The sequence below is a fragment of the Pelodiscus sinensis genome, chromosome 1 (assembly GCF_049634645.1).
Source record: "Pelodiscus sinensis isolate JC-2024 chromosome 1, ASM4963464v1, whole genome shotgun sequence".
Lineage (NCBI taxonomy): Eukaryota > Metazoa > Chordata > Testudines > Trionychidae > Pelodiscus > Pelodiscus sinensis.
The window spans coordinates 207,304,661-207,326,050 of record NC_134711.1 but is presented as its reverse complement, the minus strand read 5'-3'; the positions used below and the strand labels follow the sequence as shown (position 1 = coordinate 207,326,050).

The window sequence follows — 21,390 nt, the reverse complement described above, 5'->3', positions numbered from 1 at the left end:
TAACGCATCTAGAACTAAAAACTAGTTCGAACTAGCGTTTTGCTAGTTCGAACTAGTAAGTCCACATTGAGTGGACTCTGAACAGGGCTTAAGGATGGCCGGAAGCAGTGCCGGCAGGGCATAAAAGGAGGACTTAGAGCATGGAGATGCTGTCTCAGGCTAGCCGAGGGCTGCGCTTAAAGGGTCCCGACCCCCACCCCGGACACACAGTTCTAAGGGGTGCCCCGCTTGCAAAGAAGTTCTGGCTTGGAGTGCCCTGAGTGCCCACACTGGGCACATCACACCACTCGGCCATCAGCCCGGCTGCACTTGCCGCAGGCTGCCATCTAGGGAGAGGGAGTAATTGGGGGGCTGCAGGAGAGCTTCCACCCCCAGAAGCCCGCAGAGCCAGCCCAGTCCTCCCCATCGGGGGCTCGTACCCCATTCCTCCCTCACCTCCTTCCACTTACCCTTCCCTAGCCCCCCTTCTTATTGATGTACAAAATAAAGATAACGTTTCTTCCAACATTGACTCTGTCTTTATTGAAAAAAACTGGGGGAGACTGGGAAAAGGAGGTGGGAGAGGGGAAGAGAAAGGCTGGGGGAGGGGAGGGCAACTAACATGATCAGGGGTTGGGAACAGGTCCCAGATGAAGAAAGGCTACAGAGACTGGGACTGTTCAGCTTAGAAAAGAGGAGACGGAGGGGGGACAGGATAGAGGTCTCTAAAAGCAGGGGTTGGGTGGAGAGGGTGCATTCAGAAAAGTTCTTCCTGAGTTCCCATAAAGAAGGACTAGAGGACACCAAAGGAAAGGAATGGGTAGCAGGCTTCAAACTAGTAAGAGAAAGTTGTTCTTGACAAAGCAAATAGTTAACCTGTGGAACTCCTTGCTGCAGGAGGCTGTGAAGGCTACAACTAGAACAGAGTTTAAAGGGAAGTGAGATAAAGTCATGGAGGTTGGGTCCATGGAGTCCTATTAGCTGAGGGTAGGAGTGGTGTCCCTGCCCAAAGTTTGTGGAAGGCTGGAGAGGGATGGCACGAGACAAATGGCTTGGTCATTGTCTTCGGTCCATCCCCTCCAGGGTCCCTAGGGTTGGCCGCTGTTGGCAGACAGGCTACTGGGCTAGATGGACCTTTGGTCTGACCCAGTACGGCCATTGTAAGCTCAGGGCTCAGTGTCGGGGGTCTCAGTGGACCCCCTTGATTTTCATGCACACCTGGTCCTGGGTGGCCGGGCTGGCAGCTCTCCTGCCCTAGACGGCCACTTTCCTGTGCCTAGTGCGGAGATCGTGGACGAGGTCCACGATGTCCGCACTAGCCCAGGAAGGTGCCCGCCTCTTGCGGTCCAGGGCAAGCTCCCGGGAGCCGCCAGCCTGGTCCCGGCAAGAGGGGGTGGGCTGGGGGGCATCGGGTGGGTGGCTCTGTGCCGTGCCAGGTGCAGGGTCTGCTAGCTGGGTGCTGGCAGGCTTGCACCTGGCACGGGCACCGTAGCCAGCCCGTGCCCCTTTAAGGGGTCCGGGGCCGGGAGGGGGGCATAGAATTTCCCTGGTGTTGGCCAGAGTGGCCACCAGGGAAACCTGGGGAGGGCTAGCCTCCCACTAGTTCGAACTAAAGGGCTACACAGCCCTTAGTTCGAACTAGCTAGTTCGAACTAGGCGTTAGTCCTCGTAAAATGAGGTTTACCTAGTTCGAACTAAGCGCTCCGCTAGTTCGATTCAAATTCGAACTAGCGGAGCGCTAGTGTAGCACCTATTAAAGTTAGTTCGAACTAACGTCCGTTAGTTCGAACTAACTTTGTAGTGTAGACATACCCTCAGTGGTTTGAACATTGGCCTGCTAAACCCAGGGTTGTGAGTTCAATCTTTGAGGGGGCCTTTTAGGGATCTGGGGCAAATCTGTCAGGGCTGGTACTTGGTCCTGCTGTGAGAGCAGGGGACTGGACTTGATCTCGCAAGGTCCCTTCCAGTTCTATAATTGTATTATTAACTAAATATTGAGCCTCATCATGTAGCTACCTTTCTACTCACTTTATAGTTAATTTGTCCAAGCCATACTACTGGCAAAAATACTATAAGAGACCATATCAAAAGCTTTGCTAAAGTTAAGGCATATCATGTCCACTGCTTTACCAATATCCACAGAGCCAGTTATATAATCATAAAAGGCAATTGGTTGGTCAGACATGACTTGGCCTTAGTGAATCCATGTTGACTGTTCCTGATCATCTTCTGTTCCAAGTGTTTCAAAAGGGATTACTTGAGTACTTGCTCCTTGATTTTTCCAGGGACTGAGGTGAGGCTGAGTAGTCTGTAGTTCCTTGGCTCATCCCTCCCTCCCTTTTTAAAAGAAGGGCATTACATTTGCCTTTTCCCAGTTGTCCAGGACCTTTCTTGATCACCAGGAATTTTCAAAGATAATAGCCAATGGCTCTGCAATCATACCTGCCATCTCTCTCAGCACCTTTGGATGCATTAGATCCAGCCCCATAGACTTGTGTATGTCCAACTTTTCTAAATAGTCTTTAATCTGTTTTTTCACTCCTGAACGCTCATCTCCTCCCCCACACTGTGCTTCCCAGTGAAAAAGGTTGACTTTTGTCTGTGAAGACTGACGCAATCCAGCTGAGTACTTCAGCTGTTTCCAAATCATGTCACTAGGGGTGTGTCTAGACTACAGAGTTTTGTTGACAAAAGTGGACTATACCTGCATCCACACTGCCTTTGAGTTATGTCGACATAACGTCGACAAAACTCAGCAGTTTTGTCGATGTATGTAAACCTCATTCTACAAGGAATAACTCCTTTGTCGACGTAGTTCTGTCGACAAAACAGCAGTGTGGATGCAGGGGAAAAGTTATGTCGACATAAAAGGCCTCCAGGGAGAACCCCTAGTGGACACTCCTGCCACAGCTTGCAACTCTATTGTTCCTGGCCGTATCCATCTTTAAAAGGCACAGGCACCCAGGAGCAGCACTCTGGCAGCAAGCGAGCTCCAGAGCAGACCAGAGCTGTACTGCTCAGTTCATGTTGAGCGATGTCACAGGGACAAGTCCCCCAAGACCTCTCTGGCCCTTCCAGGGAATCATCCACCCGGGAACCCCGGGGCACCAAGTGCCGGGCACCCTCCTGGTCAGGGCCAGAGATAAAAGCCCTCCTGGGCCTCTGGGCTGAGGAGGACTCCCTACAGGCCATGCACTCCACGAAGAGGCGGAATGCAGACATCTATGCCCGAATGGCAGAAAAGCTGGCCAAACAAGGCCACAATCCCTGCACATTGGAGCAGGTCAGAGACAAAGTAAAGGAGCTGAGGCAGGGGTATGTCCGGGCCCGTGAGCAAAGCTCCCGCTCTGGGGAAAGGCCGCACTCCTGTGAGCACTACGAGGACCTGGACAGAATCCTGGGGGCAAGAGATCCTCTGCCTCCTGAGAGGCTCGTGGAGTCTGGCCTGGAGACCCCGGTTCTACCGTGGCTGGAACACCTGCTGGAGGACCAGGAGGAAGAAGAAGAGGAGGAGGAGGAGGACAGCACCCAGGAGCCAGGCACCCAGACACAGGAGGCCTCCCAGACCACCTCAGACCCCGGGGAGGGAACATCAGGTGAGCGCTGTGAGGGTCCAGCACACACAAGGCAGGGCAGGCGGGAGCAAAGGGGACGGTGCAGTGCTGTGACATGTCATGCTGAGCAAGGCCCGGAGGGAGGGAGGGGACACACCCATGGCTGCCCTCAGGGAGGACCGTGCTACCCCCCTGCACCCACACAGCTGCTAGGCACTGCCTGTTCCTGCAGGCAGGGATGCCACATGCAGGCATGGGCTGGAGACGCTGGGACAGCCTCACAGCTGCAGGCCCCTCAGCACTCAGTGGGAACCCCGACCGTGGCCCGACACTCATCCGTGCTGCTCAGCCATGGGGGATGCATGGGGGCGGGGGGGTACGACACACCGCCTGGGCCAGGCCGAACCATGCCTTACTGAGACACACATGAGCAGCCTCTGACCCTAGCACAGGCACTGCCTGATGAGAAGAAGGAGGGCATGCTCTCTCAGGGAAAGGGTGAGCATGCATGACTGATGACTTTTCCCTCTTGTCCTCCACAGCTGGACCAGCTGACCAGGAGGGGGACGCCCCATCTGCCCGACCACCCAGACGGCCGCAGGGCACCCGTAGGCACTGGCACAGCTACTTAGAGCTGGTGCGCCAGCACGTTGGAGTCCTTCAAGAGATGAAGGACTCCATGGAAAGAAGGCTGGAGGCAGAGGCTGAGTGGCGCCGCCAGCTGCTGTGCGAATTTAGCCAGCAGCGCAGGGACATCTGCGCAGTGATCCGGGAGGCCATGGCCTTTCCCGGTCCTTTGCCTGCTCTTGCCCCTCCTCCTCATCCTGCCCCCTCCTCTTCCCCTGCCGCCCCAGCCCCACCTCCTGCTCAGCCCCCTTCTGTGGTATCCCGCACGCACAGCTGGGTGCGACAAGGCCGCCAGAGCCAAAGCAGCAGGAGCTTGGCCTCCAGGCAGCCCCCTCAGCCCTGAGCCTCTCTCCCCACTTCCAAGTTCACATTCCCCCCTTCCTACCAGTGACACAAACTGAGGGACGCATTTTTTGTAAGCACTTTATTTTTTAAAACAAACATGTTTATTTTTATTTTTTCTCTGAATCCAAGAGTTATTTATTTTCATTTGTTAAAAAAAACAGTTAAATAAAGTATACTCTGTTTTTCACCATCACCTGTCTTCATTCTCAGTGAGTGGGGACTGAGTAGAATGGGTGAATGTGGGGCAGGGAGGGGTTGCAGGGAGGAAGGCACCAGGGGTATGGGGCAATCCCACATGTGGAAGTCCCTGGGGACAATCAGGGGCCTCCCTGTGAGAATTGCTCCCTCAGGGCTTCCCGAATGCACAGGCTCAGCTGGTGGGCTTGCCGGATGGCAGCTGTCCGGGGCTGCCCAAACTGCTTCCCCTCCATCTCCGTCTGTGTCCTCCACGCAGGGAGGAAGGCCTCCCCTTTCCTCTCTACGAGGTTGTGCAGCACACAGCATGCTGCAACCACATCAGGGATGTTGTGTTCCCCCATGTCCAGCCGCGTCAGCAGGCACCTAAACCTGCCCTTCAAACGGCCGAAGGCGCACTCCACCTGGAAGCGAGCCCTATTGAGGTGGGAGTTGAACAGTTCCCTGCTCACGTCCAGGTGGCCGGTGTAGGGCTTCATGAGCCAGGGCATGAGAGGGTAGGCCGCATTGGCCACAATGCACGTAGGCATCTGCACATCCCTGACTGCCAGGTTCCTCTCTGGGAAGAATGCCCCAGTCTGCAGCCTGTGGTACAGGTATGAGTTCCTGAACACACGGGCATCGTGTGCCCGGCCTGACCACCCGACACAAACATCCGTGAACTGTCCCCTGTGGTCGACCAGAGCCTGCAGCACCATAGAGAAGTAACCCTTCCTATTGATATACTGTGCCGCACGATGGGGCGGGGCATGGATGGGGATGTGGGTCCCATCCAGTGCTCCACCGCAGTTTGGGAACCCAAGCCCTGCAAATCCGGCCAGGATGGTCTGCAGGTCTCCAAGGCGAACGGTCCTGTGGAGCAGCTCCACGTTGATGGCCATCACTACCTGCAGAATGGGACAAATAGAAACACACAGCACAGGACTTTAGAGGGATTGGATCACCTGATGAGAAGTGCTCCCCCCTTTGTCCCCCAGACAATCCCTTCCCTGACCCTGCACCATGGCAGGATGAGGCTGAGAGGGCTTCTACCTCTGCCACCCTATCCCCAATTCCCTGTGCCTGGTCCTGACTGCCCCTCTGGACTGTCCCCCGAGAGTGACTTACCTCCATCAAGACGGCCCCGACGGTAGACTTCCCCACACCAAACTGATGCCCCACAGAGCGGTAGCTGTCGGGGGTGGCCAGCTTCCAGAGCGCAATGGCGACGCGCTTCTCCACAGGGATGGCAGGCCACAAGTGGGTGTCCTGGCGTTGCAGGGCAGGGGCGAGCCAGGTACAGAGCTCCCGGAAGGTGGCCTTCCTCATCTGGAAGTTTCTGAGCCACTGATTGTCGTCCCACTGCTGAAGCACTAGCCGGTCCCACCAGTCCGAACTGGTGTCCAGCCTCCAAACCCACATCTCCAGGAAAAAGTGGGGGGGCTAGGGCAGCAGGGCTGCAGCTGGATCCTGAGCGAGGGGCTCAAAGCTGGGCTCAGGATACAGCTCTGCTGCCAAGGACATCATGCTCTCCTGAGCATGAAGCAGAGCTTCCAGCAGCACGGTGTGGGGCCATCACCTGCCCAGGGGCAGCTCAGGCTCCATGGCAAAAAAAGCCAAAATAACACACAAACAAAAGAACAAAACAAACAAACACAAGAACAAAAATACAAACAAACAAACAAAAAAAGTCAAAACCCAAGCAAACAAGCAAGCAAACACACACAGAAGCAAACACACAAACAAACAGACAAACCAGATAATACACAGCTGTGGTGTCTGACAAAGCAAGGCAACCAGAGCCAGGAAAACTGCAGCAGCTTTGCTTTCCCTTTAAAGGTTGGCAAGCTAGAAGCAGGAGCAGAGGAACGGCTATCCAGGAGTATCCCTTTAAGCACGCGTCTCTGCAGAGAGCATGCAGCAGTGCCAAGGCTTTATGGCTGCCCCTGTGACCTTTCAGAAGCACTTCCGGGTGCCTTCTTCCATCGACAGAGCGTCCTGCAGTCTGGACGCTCTTATGTCAACAAAGCTGATCGCTTTGTCGACAAAGCGATGTAGTCTGGACGCTCTATGTCGACATAAGTTTTGTCGACAGATTCTGTCGACAAAACTTATGTCGACAAAACTCTGTAGTCTAGACATACCCTAGGTTACCTACCCCATTCAGTAAGGGTCCCATACTTTCCCTGCACCTTCTTGTTGCTAACATACCTATAGCATCCCTCCTTGTTATTCTTCACATTCCTTGCTGGCTGCAACTCCAATTGAGTTTTGATCTTCCTGATTACACCTCTGCATGCTCAAACAATGTTTTTATATTCCTCCCTAGTCATCGTTGTTTCCACTTCTTTTAAGCTTCTTTTTTGTGTTTAAGCTCACTGAAGATTTCTCTGTTAAGTTAAGCAAGTTGCCAGCCTTATTTGCTATTCATTCTGCACATTGGCATGTTTTTTTTACTTGCACCTTCAATAAAGGTTTATTTGAAATACTGCCAGCTCTTCTAGATTTCTTTTCCTCTCATATTAGCTTCCCAAGGGATCCTGCCCTTCAGTTCCCTGAGGAAGTTCTCTTGTAGAATCCCCCGACTCTATCACCTGGTCACTTTCAGCATTATGCATTAGCACTCTCTCTAATCCCCCTTTAAAATAGGACTACATTAAGGCAAACTGGGAACTTTGTAGGTCACATCTCCAGTAGGGTTGCCATATTTGAACTTTCAAAAAAGAGGACACTCCTGAGATGGAGTGTGTCTGTATCAGTGTCTACCAACTCATGTTGTATTAATGTGTTACATATAGTGTGTATCTATATCTATAACACATATATAGTGTAAGTATAAGTAAGTCCAGATCTTTATGATCTGGACGCATGGCCAAGAAACACTGGAGATATTCCACAGAGATTTCAACAACCTGCACCCCACCATCAACCTCAGCCTGGACCATTCTACACGAGAGATCCACTTCCTGGACACCACAGTACAAATCAACAATGGAAAATTAGACACCACTCTCTACAGAAAACCCACCGACTCATACAGTTACTACATGCTTCCAGCTCCCATCCAGAACACACCATACAATCCATCGTCTATAGCCAAACCCTTCGATACAACCACATCTGCTCTAATCCCACTGACAGAGACCAGAAGCTTCAGGATCTCTACCAAGCATTTATAAACCTCAACTACCCACCAGGAGAAATAAAAAAGCAAATTGAAAGAGCCAGACGAATACCTAGAAACCATCTACCTCAAGACAGACCGAAGAAAACCAACAATAGAATACCATTTGTCATCACCTACAACCCCCAACTTAAACCTGTCCAACCCATTATCAATGAACTACAGCCTATACTGGAACAGGATACAAAACTCCTAGAGGCTCTGGGAGACAGACCCATAGTCTCCTATAGACAATCACCTAACCTCAAGATGATTCTTACCAACAACCACAGGACATACCACACTAATACCAACCCTGGTACCTTCCCTTGAAACAAACCCCGTTGCCAACTTTGTCCACATATTCATTCTGCTGATACCATTATTGGACCTAACCAAGTGAGTCATAAGATCAAGAAAACATATTCCTGCGCATCCAGAAATATAATTTATGCTATCATGTGCCGAAAGTGTCTGTCTGTTATGTACATTGGACAAACATCTCAGACACTTCGCCAAAGGATTAATGCCCACAAAACAGATATCAGACAAGATCACAAAGAAAAAACAGTTTCTTGCCATTTCAACCAGAAAGGACACTCTCTCAATGACTTAACCACGTGCATTCTGCTACAAAGACCTTTTACATCTGCACTTGAAAGGGAATCCTCTGAACTGTCATTCATGTTAAAATTCGACACTCTCCGAGAAGGAATGAACAAAGACTCTAACTATCTTACCCATTACCAAGATAGCTTCCCCAATTATCACCTCTAATACCATTATCTCACAGACATCTAACTCTCCCCACCTCTAATATAATTAATTCACAGACACTTACCTTCCTTCCTTCCCCCTCCCCTGCATCCCCCTCCTGTTCTGAAATGTGATTTGTCCTTTTCATATGTGTTCATTTTTTTAAATTGTATCCTTTGGTATATATGGTTGTGACTATTTTCTTCCACTACTTGATCTGAGGAAGTGGGTCTGGCCCACGAAAGCTCATCATCTAATAAACAATCTTGTTAGTCTTTAAAGTGCTACATAGTCCTGTATTTTGCTTCAGCTACACTAGACTAACACGGGTACATTTCTATTACTATAGTGTAAGTATGTGTGTGCATGTGTGTATGTATATATATGTATATAAAACACATTAATATAATGTGAGTTGGTTGATACAGATACAGTCCATCTCAGGAGTGTCCCCTTTTTGAAAGTTCAAACATGGTAATCCTAACCTCCAGTGTCCACACAGAGGAATTACAGACAGGGGAGCTGACAGTCTCTCCAGATCCCTGGGCAAGGTGTTTGGGGAGGATGGCTTTCTGCTCCCAGAAGCGGTGGGGCTGGAACAGTCAGCCCACAGCATTGCCCTAACCTTAGTGCCTCCCACCCCCAGGCCTCAGAGCTGCCTGGAATGAGCTATGTGGTGCTCGGGAAGCAATTAAAAGCGCCTTGGGATCTGGGTGCCACAGCTGCTCTGGGGCCTTTTAAATCCCGGGGCCCTGGCACAATTGCCCCTGCTGTTGGCGGGCCTGGTTGTAGCACAGTACTTTGATGCTCGTTACTATTCATAGCCCATGGGCTGAACTGTGGTACAGTGCAAGCAGAGTGTACGTGTTTATACATAGACAAGCCTTGAGATTTTATTTGCTTTTTCATCTTTTGCATGTCCGTTGGGAGGAGTTTCAGGATCATTTTGGGATTAAATGGAAGAAGGGGCAACAACAGAAGACTTCGTAACCCAAAGCTCACACAAATCCATTATTTTATACATTATTTAGGGGGGTGTGTGTGTGTGTTTAAATTGTTTCAGATGTGGTATCAGAGCAAATTATGTAATTTAGCACTTAAATTTAAAATATCCATAGAAATATCCATCATCAATTTATTTTATTTACCCTCAATTTAATAATTTTTCCTCCAATCTTTCGGTAACCGGTTTGGTTCTTTAAAGGATATGAAATCACCAACAGAGGAATACTTCCTTTTAGAAAAGATTTTTTTTTCTATTTACTTTATAATTAATTTTTCATTTAAATCAATTCACTATTTTTTATTCTTTTAAGACAATATAATATACAAAGAAAAAGTAGAAAAAAGTACAGTTAAAAAAAACAAGAAATAATAACTTCTCCTACAGATATACCCTCCTGATTTACCTTTAAACAATTTATGGAATTAACAAATATATAATACTTACGTTAAGAAAGATAGAAGCATTGCTTAGATTCAGGAGATATTCTTTTCTTTCTGTTTTTCCTTTTTGGGGGGATTTTTCGTTGCAACTTACGACTGGCGTCGTTCCCCTTTCGGAGCTTATTTGTTCCCCTTTCGGAGCTCATGTGTGGCAGTGAGATTCAGCGCTGGGAAGGGAGCTCTGGTTGATCAGACCTAGCTTTTTGGATTCGAAACCCGTCCGTTCTTGGTCTTCTCCATTCAACCTTATATATCCTGTTTCGGTATTTTGGCATTCCTCCACTCGCCTGACAATTGCTGACGTTAGATTTTTGTTGTCTCATTCTGCCCTTACAAAAACTTTCGTCTGCTCCATTTGGGGTAATCGGCACTTTGTTGTATATTGCTGTCTGAGTTACTTACTTCCCTAAAAGCGGGGTTATTGTTGGTCGTCCAATCAAATTTTGTTTTTATTTTGCATCTCCTGTATCTCACAATGCTGCCTTTCCTTTACACTTACAATTAAAATGGTGCTCATTTGACATATTCTGGGTAGGCCTCAATACATTCCTTTCACACAATCAATTAAAAAAATTGCTATATATTAATTTGTTGCACTAAAGTGAAGATAAACAATTTATTATAGTTTGAGTACACTCTTTTTAAACTGTTATCTTTGTTTTCAGTATTATTCTATATTTCAGGCACATGAAAATAGCATTTTCTCCCAAGTAGATAACTGATGAGATTGTGTTCCCTTTAAGTTGTCTATTTGATTTGTAGTAATTTAATTTGTAATATGAATAGTATACTATCTGATCAGTGATGATTAGGTTTTTAATTATTGCTAAAATGTTTTGCAGTTCTTCATTGTTATTTTTACAAAATGATTCCTGCAAAACCTTAATATATTCAAATTGAAAGTATTACTTGCTTTCCCACATTTAAAAGTGAAACATGTCTTTTGAAGGTAAGAATGCAGATACTTCATTGATGTTTGCATATAATTGTTAGATTTTCATTTGACTGTAGTAGAAACAGCCACTTATTAGGAAAGTGCTCCGTGGTTTACTTGCTTGTTCCACACTGGGTCTGGTTCATGAGAAAGTTAAGAATAGGTTAGTTTTGTTGTTTTTTTTCCCCACACTTAGCATCAAAAGTTTCATGGTTTAGAATTGCCCACAACACATTGGTATATCTTCCAAAAATTGATCTTGCACCCTCTGCATTATTGGAAAAACTGTTATGAAATGTAAGAGCTTAAAAAAATATAAGCAACTTTTTTAAATTAATATTTGCATTACAGCAAAGACTAAACATTCCATGTGAAACTAGAGTAATGCTTTCCAACATCAGACATTTTATTTCATATGTACAAAAATATTCCTCCTCTTTGCTTCTCTCTTTCTTGTATTCCCTAGTCTCTGTCAGGATTTCTGTCCCTAATCCAACCCTCAGATCCTTTATCTTTCCTTTCTTTCTCATTTTTTTGATAGCACTTGCATTCTTAGCAACATGATCACATACATGTGTACAACCTCTAGAGCAGTGGTCTCCAACGTGGTGCCCGCCGGGGCCTTTATGTGCGCCCACTGAAACATCTGGGCTGGTCCTGCCCCCGGCGCACGGCACATGCGCGGTGCCGGCCCTGAGCTCAGGGTGCATGGGTGGCCTCCACCCCCGGGTGCGCGGCTCATGCATGGCCCCACACCCGGAAGCGCAGCGCGTGAGTGGCCCCGTCCCCAGATGCCTGGCACGTGAGCGGCCCCGCCCCTGGGTGCTCGGCAGCCATGAAAGGTTGGGGACCACTGCTCTAGAGTGCTATGTGAATTAGACTGTTACATACCTTTCTGCCTCATTCTCCATCTTCTCAGTCCCCAGGTCCATGGGTGAGGCTTCAACTCACCATTCTTCTTCTCTAAACTTTGTCCCCTCCCTCCAGATTCAGCTTAATGTACTGTGGATAGTTCAATTCCGTCTCCCTCCTGATTAGACAGGAATGGGAAGTACAGTTGCTTTTTGCACTAGAGAAATATATAAGCCTCTCACACATGATTTCAAATTGAGTGAAATGTGTCCTTGGTTAGATTTTGGTTTTGGTGAGTGAGAGAAGTTTCTGTGATAGAAAAGAAATAAGATTTTATTAAGGAAAAGTAAGGATAAAATGAAGACAGAGGAAGACAGAGAGGTGCGTGAAGAGAAAAAGATGCCAGATAGCCATGGTTGTAATAGGGCATGACACAAAAGGATATTAGGGAGAGGAGAATAAAATCTATCCTGGTGGATTTCAACAAAAGTAAGGTTGGGGGTCCAGAGGTATAACTCTTTACTATTCAGGATTTCCTTCTTATTCTACCCTTTATGGAAACCAAAATGGAAATCTTATCACCATAGTTGGGACATTGAAATTGGGTTTTTGCTATACATTTTCCAATATGATCAACCCTTAAAAAAGTAGTTTTCCAAGGAATGTTTTGCTTAGTGACATAATATGCCTCTTCTGCTTTCTCTTTTCAGGATTGTACAGTATATGAAACTGAGAATAAAATTCTTCATGTGGTGAGTAGTCATTTGAATTCTATAAAAACACATCTCTGCTGTGTAACACCTATTACTTTATCTTTTTTTCCCCCCTAACAGTGGTGTTTGTGGTCAGGGTGACCCAATATGGGCACAATACATCATTTTTAATAACCAAAAATGTGGGGAATCATTTGCAAATAAGTAGAAATATGCCTGAAACAGGACACTGGATCTACATATCTTTCAATTTTGGAGAAACTAAGATCTCAGTCCTAACTGTGATTTGGGGCCATTGCTATTGATCGTAGATAACTGATATTAAAATGTGGGTATGGTCACAGAACTGACTATATACAATGACATTTGACTCAATAAATCTGCCCTCTAGACATACACAGTTACATCTGTTTAGTTCAATGGAAAAGTTTAAAGTTTAAGAATAGCCATACTGGGTCAGACCAAAGGTCCATCTAGCAATTTCCCGTCTTCCGACAATAGCCAATAGCAGGTGTCAGAGAGGGAATGCACAGAACAAGTAATCATCAAGTGATCCCTCCCCTGTCACCCATTTCCAGCTTCTGGCAAATAGAGTAGGGACACTGTCCCTAACAATCCTAGCTTATATGAATTTATCTAGTTCTTTTGTGAACCCTGTTAAGGTCCTAGACTTCACATCATCATCTGGCAAGGAGTTCCATGGATCAACATTTTTGAAAAAAAAATTGAATAAATATTTCCTTTTGTTTGTTCTAAACCTGCTGATATTAATTTCATATGATGACCCCCAGTTCTTGTGTTATAAGAAGGAATAAATAACACTTTCTTATCCACTTTCTCTGCACCCATCATAATTTTATTGATCTTATATCCCTTTTTAGTCATCTCTTTTCCAAGTTGAAAAGTCCCAGTTTTATTAATCTCTCCTCATATGCAAGCCATTCCATACCCCTGTGACGGCGCGTTGGGGGTCCCCCGTCTCCTGCACCCCGAAATGACACAAACAGACTGCACCAGCCGGTGGAATAGAGGAAGTTTATTGCCTCTCCAGGATACAGCACAGCACAGATGTAATCTGGTCACAGAGCTGGGCTAGGATGCCTCAGGCCCCCTTGAGATGGGGGAGACTGGGCCCCTAAACTCCAGCCCCTTCCCTAGGCTGTCTCCTCCATGCTCCCAGACACCAACTAAACTCACCCTCTTCCAGCCCTGCCCCCCAGCCAGGGCAGCCTCCACCTTCCTTTGTTCCTCTCTATGGGGGGTATCTGGTTCAACAAGTTTGGCATCACCTTTGCATAGTGAGGTTTTCCCTGCTGGGTCTTGCTCCAGACAGCAGGGGTCACCACAGCCCAGCAAGTACCCCCACTACGTCACAACCCCTAATAAGTTTTTGTTGCCATTTTCTTAATCTTTTTCAGTTCCAGTGTATTTTTTTTTACATCTGCACTAGGGATGTAAGCGACTAGTCAACTGGTCGACTACCCAATAAGCTTAGGCTTATCAGGTAGTCAAGTCATTACTCAACTTGTCACTCCTTGTCCCTGTATCAGAGACAGCAGGGGAGGGGAGCAGAAGCCAGTGCTGGAGAGAGCTGGCTTAAAAGTCAGTTCCCCCCAGCACTGTTTCCACGGGGAAGGGATGGGGGAGGCATAAGTGCAGCGAGGGAAACCGTGAGCAGACAGTGAAGCAGTCTCTGCTCACCCTGGGTTTCCCACTGTGCCTCTGCTTTTTAAATGTAGTAAGAGCGGTGGGCGGCTTTTACAGCATTTAAAAGGCAGAGGTGCAGTGGGGACAGCGAGCTCTCCCCCTTATTGACTAATCGAGTAGTTGATGGAAATGCCATTGACTTCTCGATTAGCTGATTAAATTAAATTTAACATCCCTAATCTGCCCACAGTATTCAAGATGTGGGTGCATTGTGGATTTAAATAGAGTCAGTAGGATATTTTCTGTCTTATTTTCCATTCCCTTCTTAATGATTCCCAACATTCTCTTTGCTCTCTGCACACTGAGTGGATGTTTTCAGCAAACTGTCGGTAATAACTCCAAGATCTTGCTCTTGAGCGATAACAATTATTTTAGATCCCATCATTTTATATGTATAGTTTGGATTATGTTTTCCAATGTGTGTTACTTTTCATTTATCAGTGTTGAATTTCAGGTGCTATTTTGTTGCCAAGTCACCACATTGTAATCTACTTTTGGACTTGACTGTCTTCTGCAAATTTTGCCACCTCACTATTTACACATTATTTTGCAGATCATTTATGAATATGCTGAATAGGACTAGTCCCAGTACAGATCCTTATGGGGACACCACCAGTCCATTCTGAAAATTGAGTTCATTCCTGTCCTTTGTTTCCTAGCTTTTAACCAGTTATTGATCCATGAGAGGACCATCTCTGTTATCCCACGACTGCTTACTTTGCTTAAGAGCCAGTTGTGAGGGTCCTTGTCAAAGGCTATCTGAAAATCTAAGTACATTATATCCACTGAATCCCTCTTGTCCTCATGCTTGTTGACCCCTCAAAGATTTCTAGTAGATTGGTGAGGAATGATTTCCCTTTACAAAAACCATATTGACTCTTCTCCAACGTGTTTATCTATGTGTCGAACAATTTTGTTCTGTATTGTAGTTTTAGCCAGTTTGCTTGATAGTGAAGTTGGGCTCACCAGGCCATAATTGCCAGGATCACGTTGGGAGCCCTTTTTAAAAATTGGCATCACATTAGCTATCCACCAACCATTTGGAGCAGAAGCTTATTTAAATGATTGTAGATGACAGTTAGTAGTTCTGCAATTTCACATTCACGTTTCTTAAAATCTCTTAGGTACACAACATCTGGTTCTGTCAACCTGTTTGCATTTATCAGTTTGTTCCAAAACCTCCCCTAATGATACTTCAATTTAGGACAGTTCCTCAGATTTGTTACCAAAAACGAATAGCTCAGGTTTGGGAATTTTCCCCACCTTCTCATCTGGGAAGACTGATGCAAATTCATTTCATTTCTCTGCAATGGCCTTATCATTTTTGAGTGCTTCTCATTCTTGAGTATCTCAATTGTTGAATGGTTCCCCTGATGTTAATACTATTTTTTACTCCTGTTACCACTGCATACCCAAAAAAACTATGATAGAATCATCCTGACTCATGAATCATTAACAGAAATGCTTACTAAGTTCCACTTGCATAATCTTTATTGATGTTGATAACAAACAAAATGAATTTGACTTTCAAAGTACACTTTGTGTTTGAAGTCTGCTCATTGGAGGGGGAGATACAAAAATGTGAGCAAAGTTTTAGAAATTATTGAGGCAATGAATGTGGAACTCTAGTATAGGATATTTAATTGCCTGTTAGACTCACTGAATTTCGGTAGGTACATTATTGAGTTAATACTGACGATGTTTCTAAAGTCAGCCACAAATGGTGCCACTCCTGAGAGCAAGTAATGAATTGGTTTCACTCACAATGTACTTTTTATTTCATTGGTTGGATAGACGTTTATACCTATTCTTTATGCTACTTAAGTACTCAAGCAAATTATCTTTATTTTACCTTGTTGGATATGAGGCTTTACAAAAGATTTTCTATAAATATTTTTTTTATGCTCCCAAATCAAATGCCTAGCAAGTGGAATTCTTTAGGCTGCTGACACTTCTGATTTTACAATAACTTTAGAACAAAAAAGTCTCCTTGAATTCTTCAGTTACACTGACATTTTTCCCCTTTGGGAGAAAAAATATTAGCAGTTGTAATAAGCCTGACTTTGTCATCTTTGACTGACTGATCTCTACAAGCATTCAAGTAATGAAGTTTTTAATGATGCAGCTTTGGCAAATAATTGAAATGCTGCATTTGTGACTGTTCAAGTGCTTGCACATGTCCATTCCTGTGGCACATGTCCATTCCACTGGTCTCCAGTGGCTGGACGGTGGGTTGGGGAGTGTACTTAGTGTCTTTCAGGATTTCATGCCTATTGTCTGAAGAAGAGATGTCTCTCCATATTGGTATCAGGGAACTCAGAGGGGTCTGCCCCACGTTATGGATAAGATGGTTTCATTTCTCATGGACAATACAATTGTTATGTATTACATCAACAGATGAGGCAAACCATGTTTTTCCTGCTTATGTTAAGAAGCTGCAGGAGTTCTTCATCACACATTCAAATTTATCTAGAAATATCTTACGGGCCAGGAACACAGAACCCACTTATGGATGTCCACTCAAAGCAATTTCTCATCCTGAGTGGAAAAGAACTTTTCCACTCAGGATGAGAAATTGCTTTGAGTGGACATAACAAAGGACATCTTCCAAATATGGGGAACTCCCTTTATAGTCCTGATTTGCTCCCTGTGGGAACAGAAAATGCAGTCAGTTCTGCTTTCTGAGGGGACTGCATACTTGACTCTCCTATAGAAGCCTTGCTATTACAATGGACAACTCACATGTATTATGCCTTTCCTCCCATTCCACTGATACACAAGGTTCTGTTGAAGATGGAGGAGTAAGCATGGGTCATGCTCATAGTCTTGGCATGACTTAGACAGTACTGGTTAACTACCCTGTCAAGCCTTTCAGTGGAGATCCCAGTTTATCTTCTGCTACTCTGGGATTTGATCTCCCAAGACCATAGTTAGCCGCTCTACGCAAATGTCAGCTCTCCTCATCTGACAATTTGAAACCTCAATGGCTGAATCCTTAAACCCAAACTTGTTTGCAGCAGGTATGTAGAATGCTGAGAGGCAGTGGGAAAACCCTCCACTAGTGCAACTTACCTGGCAAAGTGGAAACGACTCTCCACCTGGTCTTTCAAGTGTAGTATTCCTTCTAAACAGTCATTATTGCAACTTATTTTGGAGTCTCTTTCACTCTCGAAATGGCAGGCTATGGCCTTTACCTTAGTCAAGGTCTACATGACAGCCATTTCAGTTTTTATCCTAACAGATTGGTCTTTTTGCCCAAAATGGTAATTCGTTTTATCAAGGGCCTGGAGAGGGTGTACCTTCAGATAAAGGAGCTAATCCCTCCCTGGTACCTAAACTGTGACCTGTCAAAGCGTACAGGTGCACCCTTCAAGCTCCTAGCATCATATTTGTTGTTATACCTCTTCTGGAAAGTAGTCTTCCTAGGGGCCATCATTCAGACCGGAAGGTTTTGGAAAGCCAACCCTTCAGAACCCATGTAGACTATCTTCTTTAAGGAGCAGCTGCACCACTATTCAAAGCTGCTCCTGAAAGTGGTCTCATAATTCCATTGGAGCCAAGCTATTTTTCTACCAGTATTCTTTCCTAAGCCAGATGCAAATAGGGAGGAACAGTGCTCATTGGATGTTAGACAGGGCCTAGCATTTTATAGTCAAAGATCCAAAACCATTCTAAATGTAACCCCCTTTTTCCTCCCTGGGTTACTCAGGAGCAGGTCACACTCACAGGTGTGCCGGGGCGCCTGATGGTCTTGACATAAAAGGAGATCCTGAGCACCCCAGTGGTGATGTTTGGTTGGGGAAAACCTATCCACCCCTTTGCTGCAGTCCCTTGTTCATAAAGAATGTATAATGGCTGTGCCTCCACCTGGCTGGCCTTGTACACACTCACTGGTGTGCCTTGAGAGCCTCCAGGAATATACTCATTCCAGCAATAATCTGGATCTAATTCCAGAACAACACTACAAATCATATACATCTAATAGATTACGTTAAAATAAATGATCTTTACATAATTTAAATAAACAGGGTTTAACAGATTAACAATGAATAATATTAACAAAGTGCACAACAATAATTGGAACATATATATCTAGCATTTGCACTGCCAATATTGACCCAACCCAGAGGGTGCACACCCCTGGACCCAGAGTCCCAGACTCTTGCTAGCGTGGGTGCGCTTGAAGAACTGCAGCTGTATTGGAGATTCTCTGTCGGCAGTGTGTATGAGGGTCCAAGCTAGGCAGCAGCTCTGTCCCAGGCAGCACTTTCCTAAAAATGCCCAATCACTTACAGTCTCATGCTGTGCCTCTCAGAAGCAGCCTGCTAGATCCCAGTTCCAAAGGCATCTAGTCCCAGTCTGTAGCTGCACTCTAACAGCCCCTGGACTAGATCAAACTTCTCCACAGCAGTCTGGTTCCCCATCTGTTCCAAAATCCAAGGGCAGAGTCCCAGATCGCTAGGCCTCTCTTTTCATGCACATGGAGAGACTCAGATCTCCCACACCAGGTCACTTCCTTCCTGCTTTTCCCAAGGGCTCACGGAAATTGTAGTCTGTGAGGCTGGATTGCAGCACACAGGGTCTTCCCAGAAAATAAGCAGAGACACCTTTAGTAAGGGGACTACATATAGATCACTCTAGCTGTTGATAATGATATCAGAGAGAATTACATTTTGTATCCAGGTATGTTACAAACTCACAAGAGTCCTGACTAACCTGACTACTCATTCTATAACATCTTGGGCATCTTCAGCTGCTTTCTTAGTGCAAGTTTCTACTGAAGATATTGGCAGGGCAATAACTGGTCCTCAGGGCACACATTCTCAGCATACTCTAGCATTACCCGGTAGGTCAGAGACAATGCCAAATTTGGCCGTGCAGCCTTGCAGTTAACTTGAACTTGAACTAAGCCCAGTTCCTGTGCAACTGCTTGTGAATCCCCCACATTGGAATGAACATGTGCAAGCACTTGAATAAAAACTGTAACGAGCCTTCCTGTAATGGTTGTTCTTTGAGCTCCGTTGTTTATGTCCATTCCAAGACCCGCCCTCCATTCCTTCTTATTGGAGTCATTGGGTAAGAAAAACTGAAGGGACAGCAGGTCCCTTTATACCAGCACTGTGAATGCATGGCCCCAGAGTGCCCTGGAGACAACCTGACATACCACTAAGGGAAAAAATTCTGGCTACTGTAATTGGGGAACACATGCCTCCATTGGAATGGATATGTGCAACATATCCCTAAGAACAACAGTAACAGAAAGTTTAGTAACTCTTTTTTTTCTTACACACACACACACACACACACACACAAAGAGAGAGAGAGAGAGAGAGAGAGAGAGATAATACCCTGAATATCTCTCTCTCTTTCTCTGTGTGTGTGGGGGGGGGGGGGTCCCAGACCCTTGCTCAGTTGACAGTCTGCAGTCTAAGTACTGCAGTACTAGTTTTGCTTACCCCTTTAAGCATCTTGTGGTGGGCTGTCCCCTAGCAAAAATGGCTGTCAGGACAGATGCTTCTGGTCAGCCTGGACTGGGTTACCAGCCCTACCCAGCTACCAGCTGGACTCTCTGGTTGCTTGGGGGAAGGGAGCTCTATTGGAGCTCCTCACCTTCACCCTTCTTTAGCAATAGTGCTGTTCTCTATATCAGCATCTCTGACTCCCTCCAAACTTCTCTTCCACTCTCCTCCTCACCCTCTTCCACAGGGAAGGCTTTTAAAGAGGTCCTGTGGAAGCCTGAAGTCACCTCAGCCCTGTCTCAGCTGTCCCTAATTAACCAGGGTTGTTGCTATTTTCCGGAGCTGCCTTTCTCCCCTTCTGATCAAGCCCTCTAACCTGCCCTGTCACAATAAATAAAAAACAATAAATATTTTGCCCTTACTAATGGTTGGGAAAAGGTGGTTAAAAGTGAGGTGGCAATATTTATAGGTGCTTCAGCATTATTTAGTATAGTCCAGATTAGAAGGTTGTGGATTAACTTCAGAGGAACCTAGCAAAGTTAAGTGAATAGGGAGATTGGATACCGATGGAATTGATGAATACTTTTTAATATGCATTTCCATACATAATTTGAACAGATACATACATCTGGGTTTTACACAACAGTGACCACTCAGGAAAGAAGACCTGCATACCACTGTGCACAATTTAATGAAATTCCCTACTCACTGCTCAATAAGAGTTGAAAAAGCAAACAATGTAAGAATATTCAAAGCATAGTATAGAAAAAATGCAAGTACTGTAATGCTGTTACTCAAATCTGTTATGTCCTCACCTGGACCATGAAGTTCATTAGTCACTCTGTCTCACAAGACAGAGTAGAAATATTACTGAACATTTATACTGCAATAGTACCTAGAGAGATTAACTGAATCAGGGTCCCTTTTAATAAGGCATCATATAAAAATAGTAAATGATGGTATCTGCTCCAAAGAACTTGCGGTCTAAAAAAGACAAGACAAAGAAGGTCAAGCAGGCAGATGGGGATCATAGGATAACAAATTTGCCTGTGAAAAACATCCTGTCAGTGTGTGTGGTTCTCATCTCATCTGTAGCAGCGATCACAAGTTGCCAATGACCTACGTCCTACAAGATGGGTAGTTTTTTTTATGCTTTTTGGAGAATTTGTGGAGACACATATAGGCTGTAAGTTTATGAATTTTCCTAAGGAGATGTTACCACATTTGAAGAATGGCATATGGAAAAATTGAAGGTACATATGGGAGAAGCAGACAGTCAGGTGTCTGAGGTTGGCATAGTAGGTGAGACCAAACTGCAATAAGATAATAGAAGATACAAGTAGGGCAGGACTCAACTTTGGAGGGGTTTAATGATTATCATGGAATAATGAAGATTATGTTAGCAGAATAAATCTGAGTGAGACAAAGTTGAGGCCTTGGAGGTGGAGATTGAAGTCGTCATGAGAGCAGAAGATATTCAGCGATTGCCTGAGATTTTCTGGCAGCTGAGCAAGGTGGAAAGGATCAGTCTTGAAGATTTTCAGGAAGGCATATTGAAATGTAAATACAACCTGGATGATTTGTTAAAGGAGAGGGCAAGAGCCACCCCTATTCTGAAATTATGGGCTGGAGTAATAGGATGGTGAGGATACTCTGTGCAAAAATACAACATTGAAAATTG

The 21,390-nt window shown here is 45.5% G+C and overlaps 1 protein-coding gene across 7 annotated transcripts in view; it reads left to right on the top strand.

Moving 5' to 3' along the window:
- CNKSR2 (connector enhancer of kinase suppressor of Ras 2) overlaps positions 1-21,390 on the top strand; it is a 377,408-nt gene that overhangs the window by 145,545 nt on the left and 210,473 nt on the right. For all 7 annotated transcript variants that reach the window (XM_075913326.1, XM_075913323.1, XM_075913322.1 and 4 more), the window contains one exon: positions 12,541-12,582. In XM_075913326.1, coding sequence (XP_075769441.1) covers positions 12,541-12,582 — 42 coding nt within the window. The remainder of the gene's footprint in view (positions 1-12,540; positions 12,583-21,390) is intronic.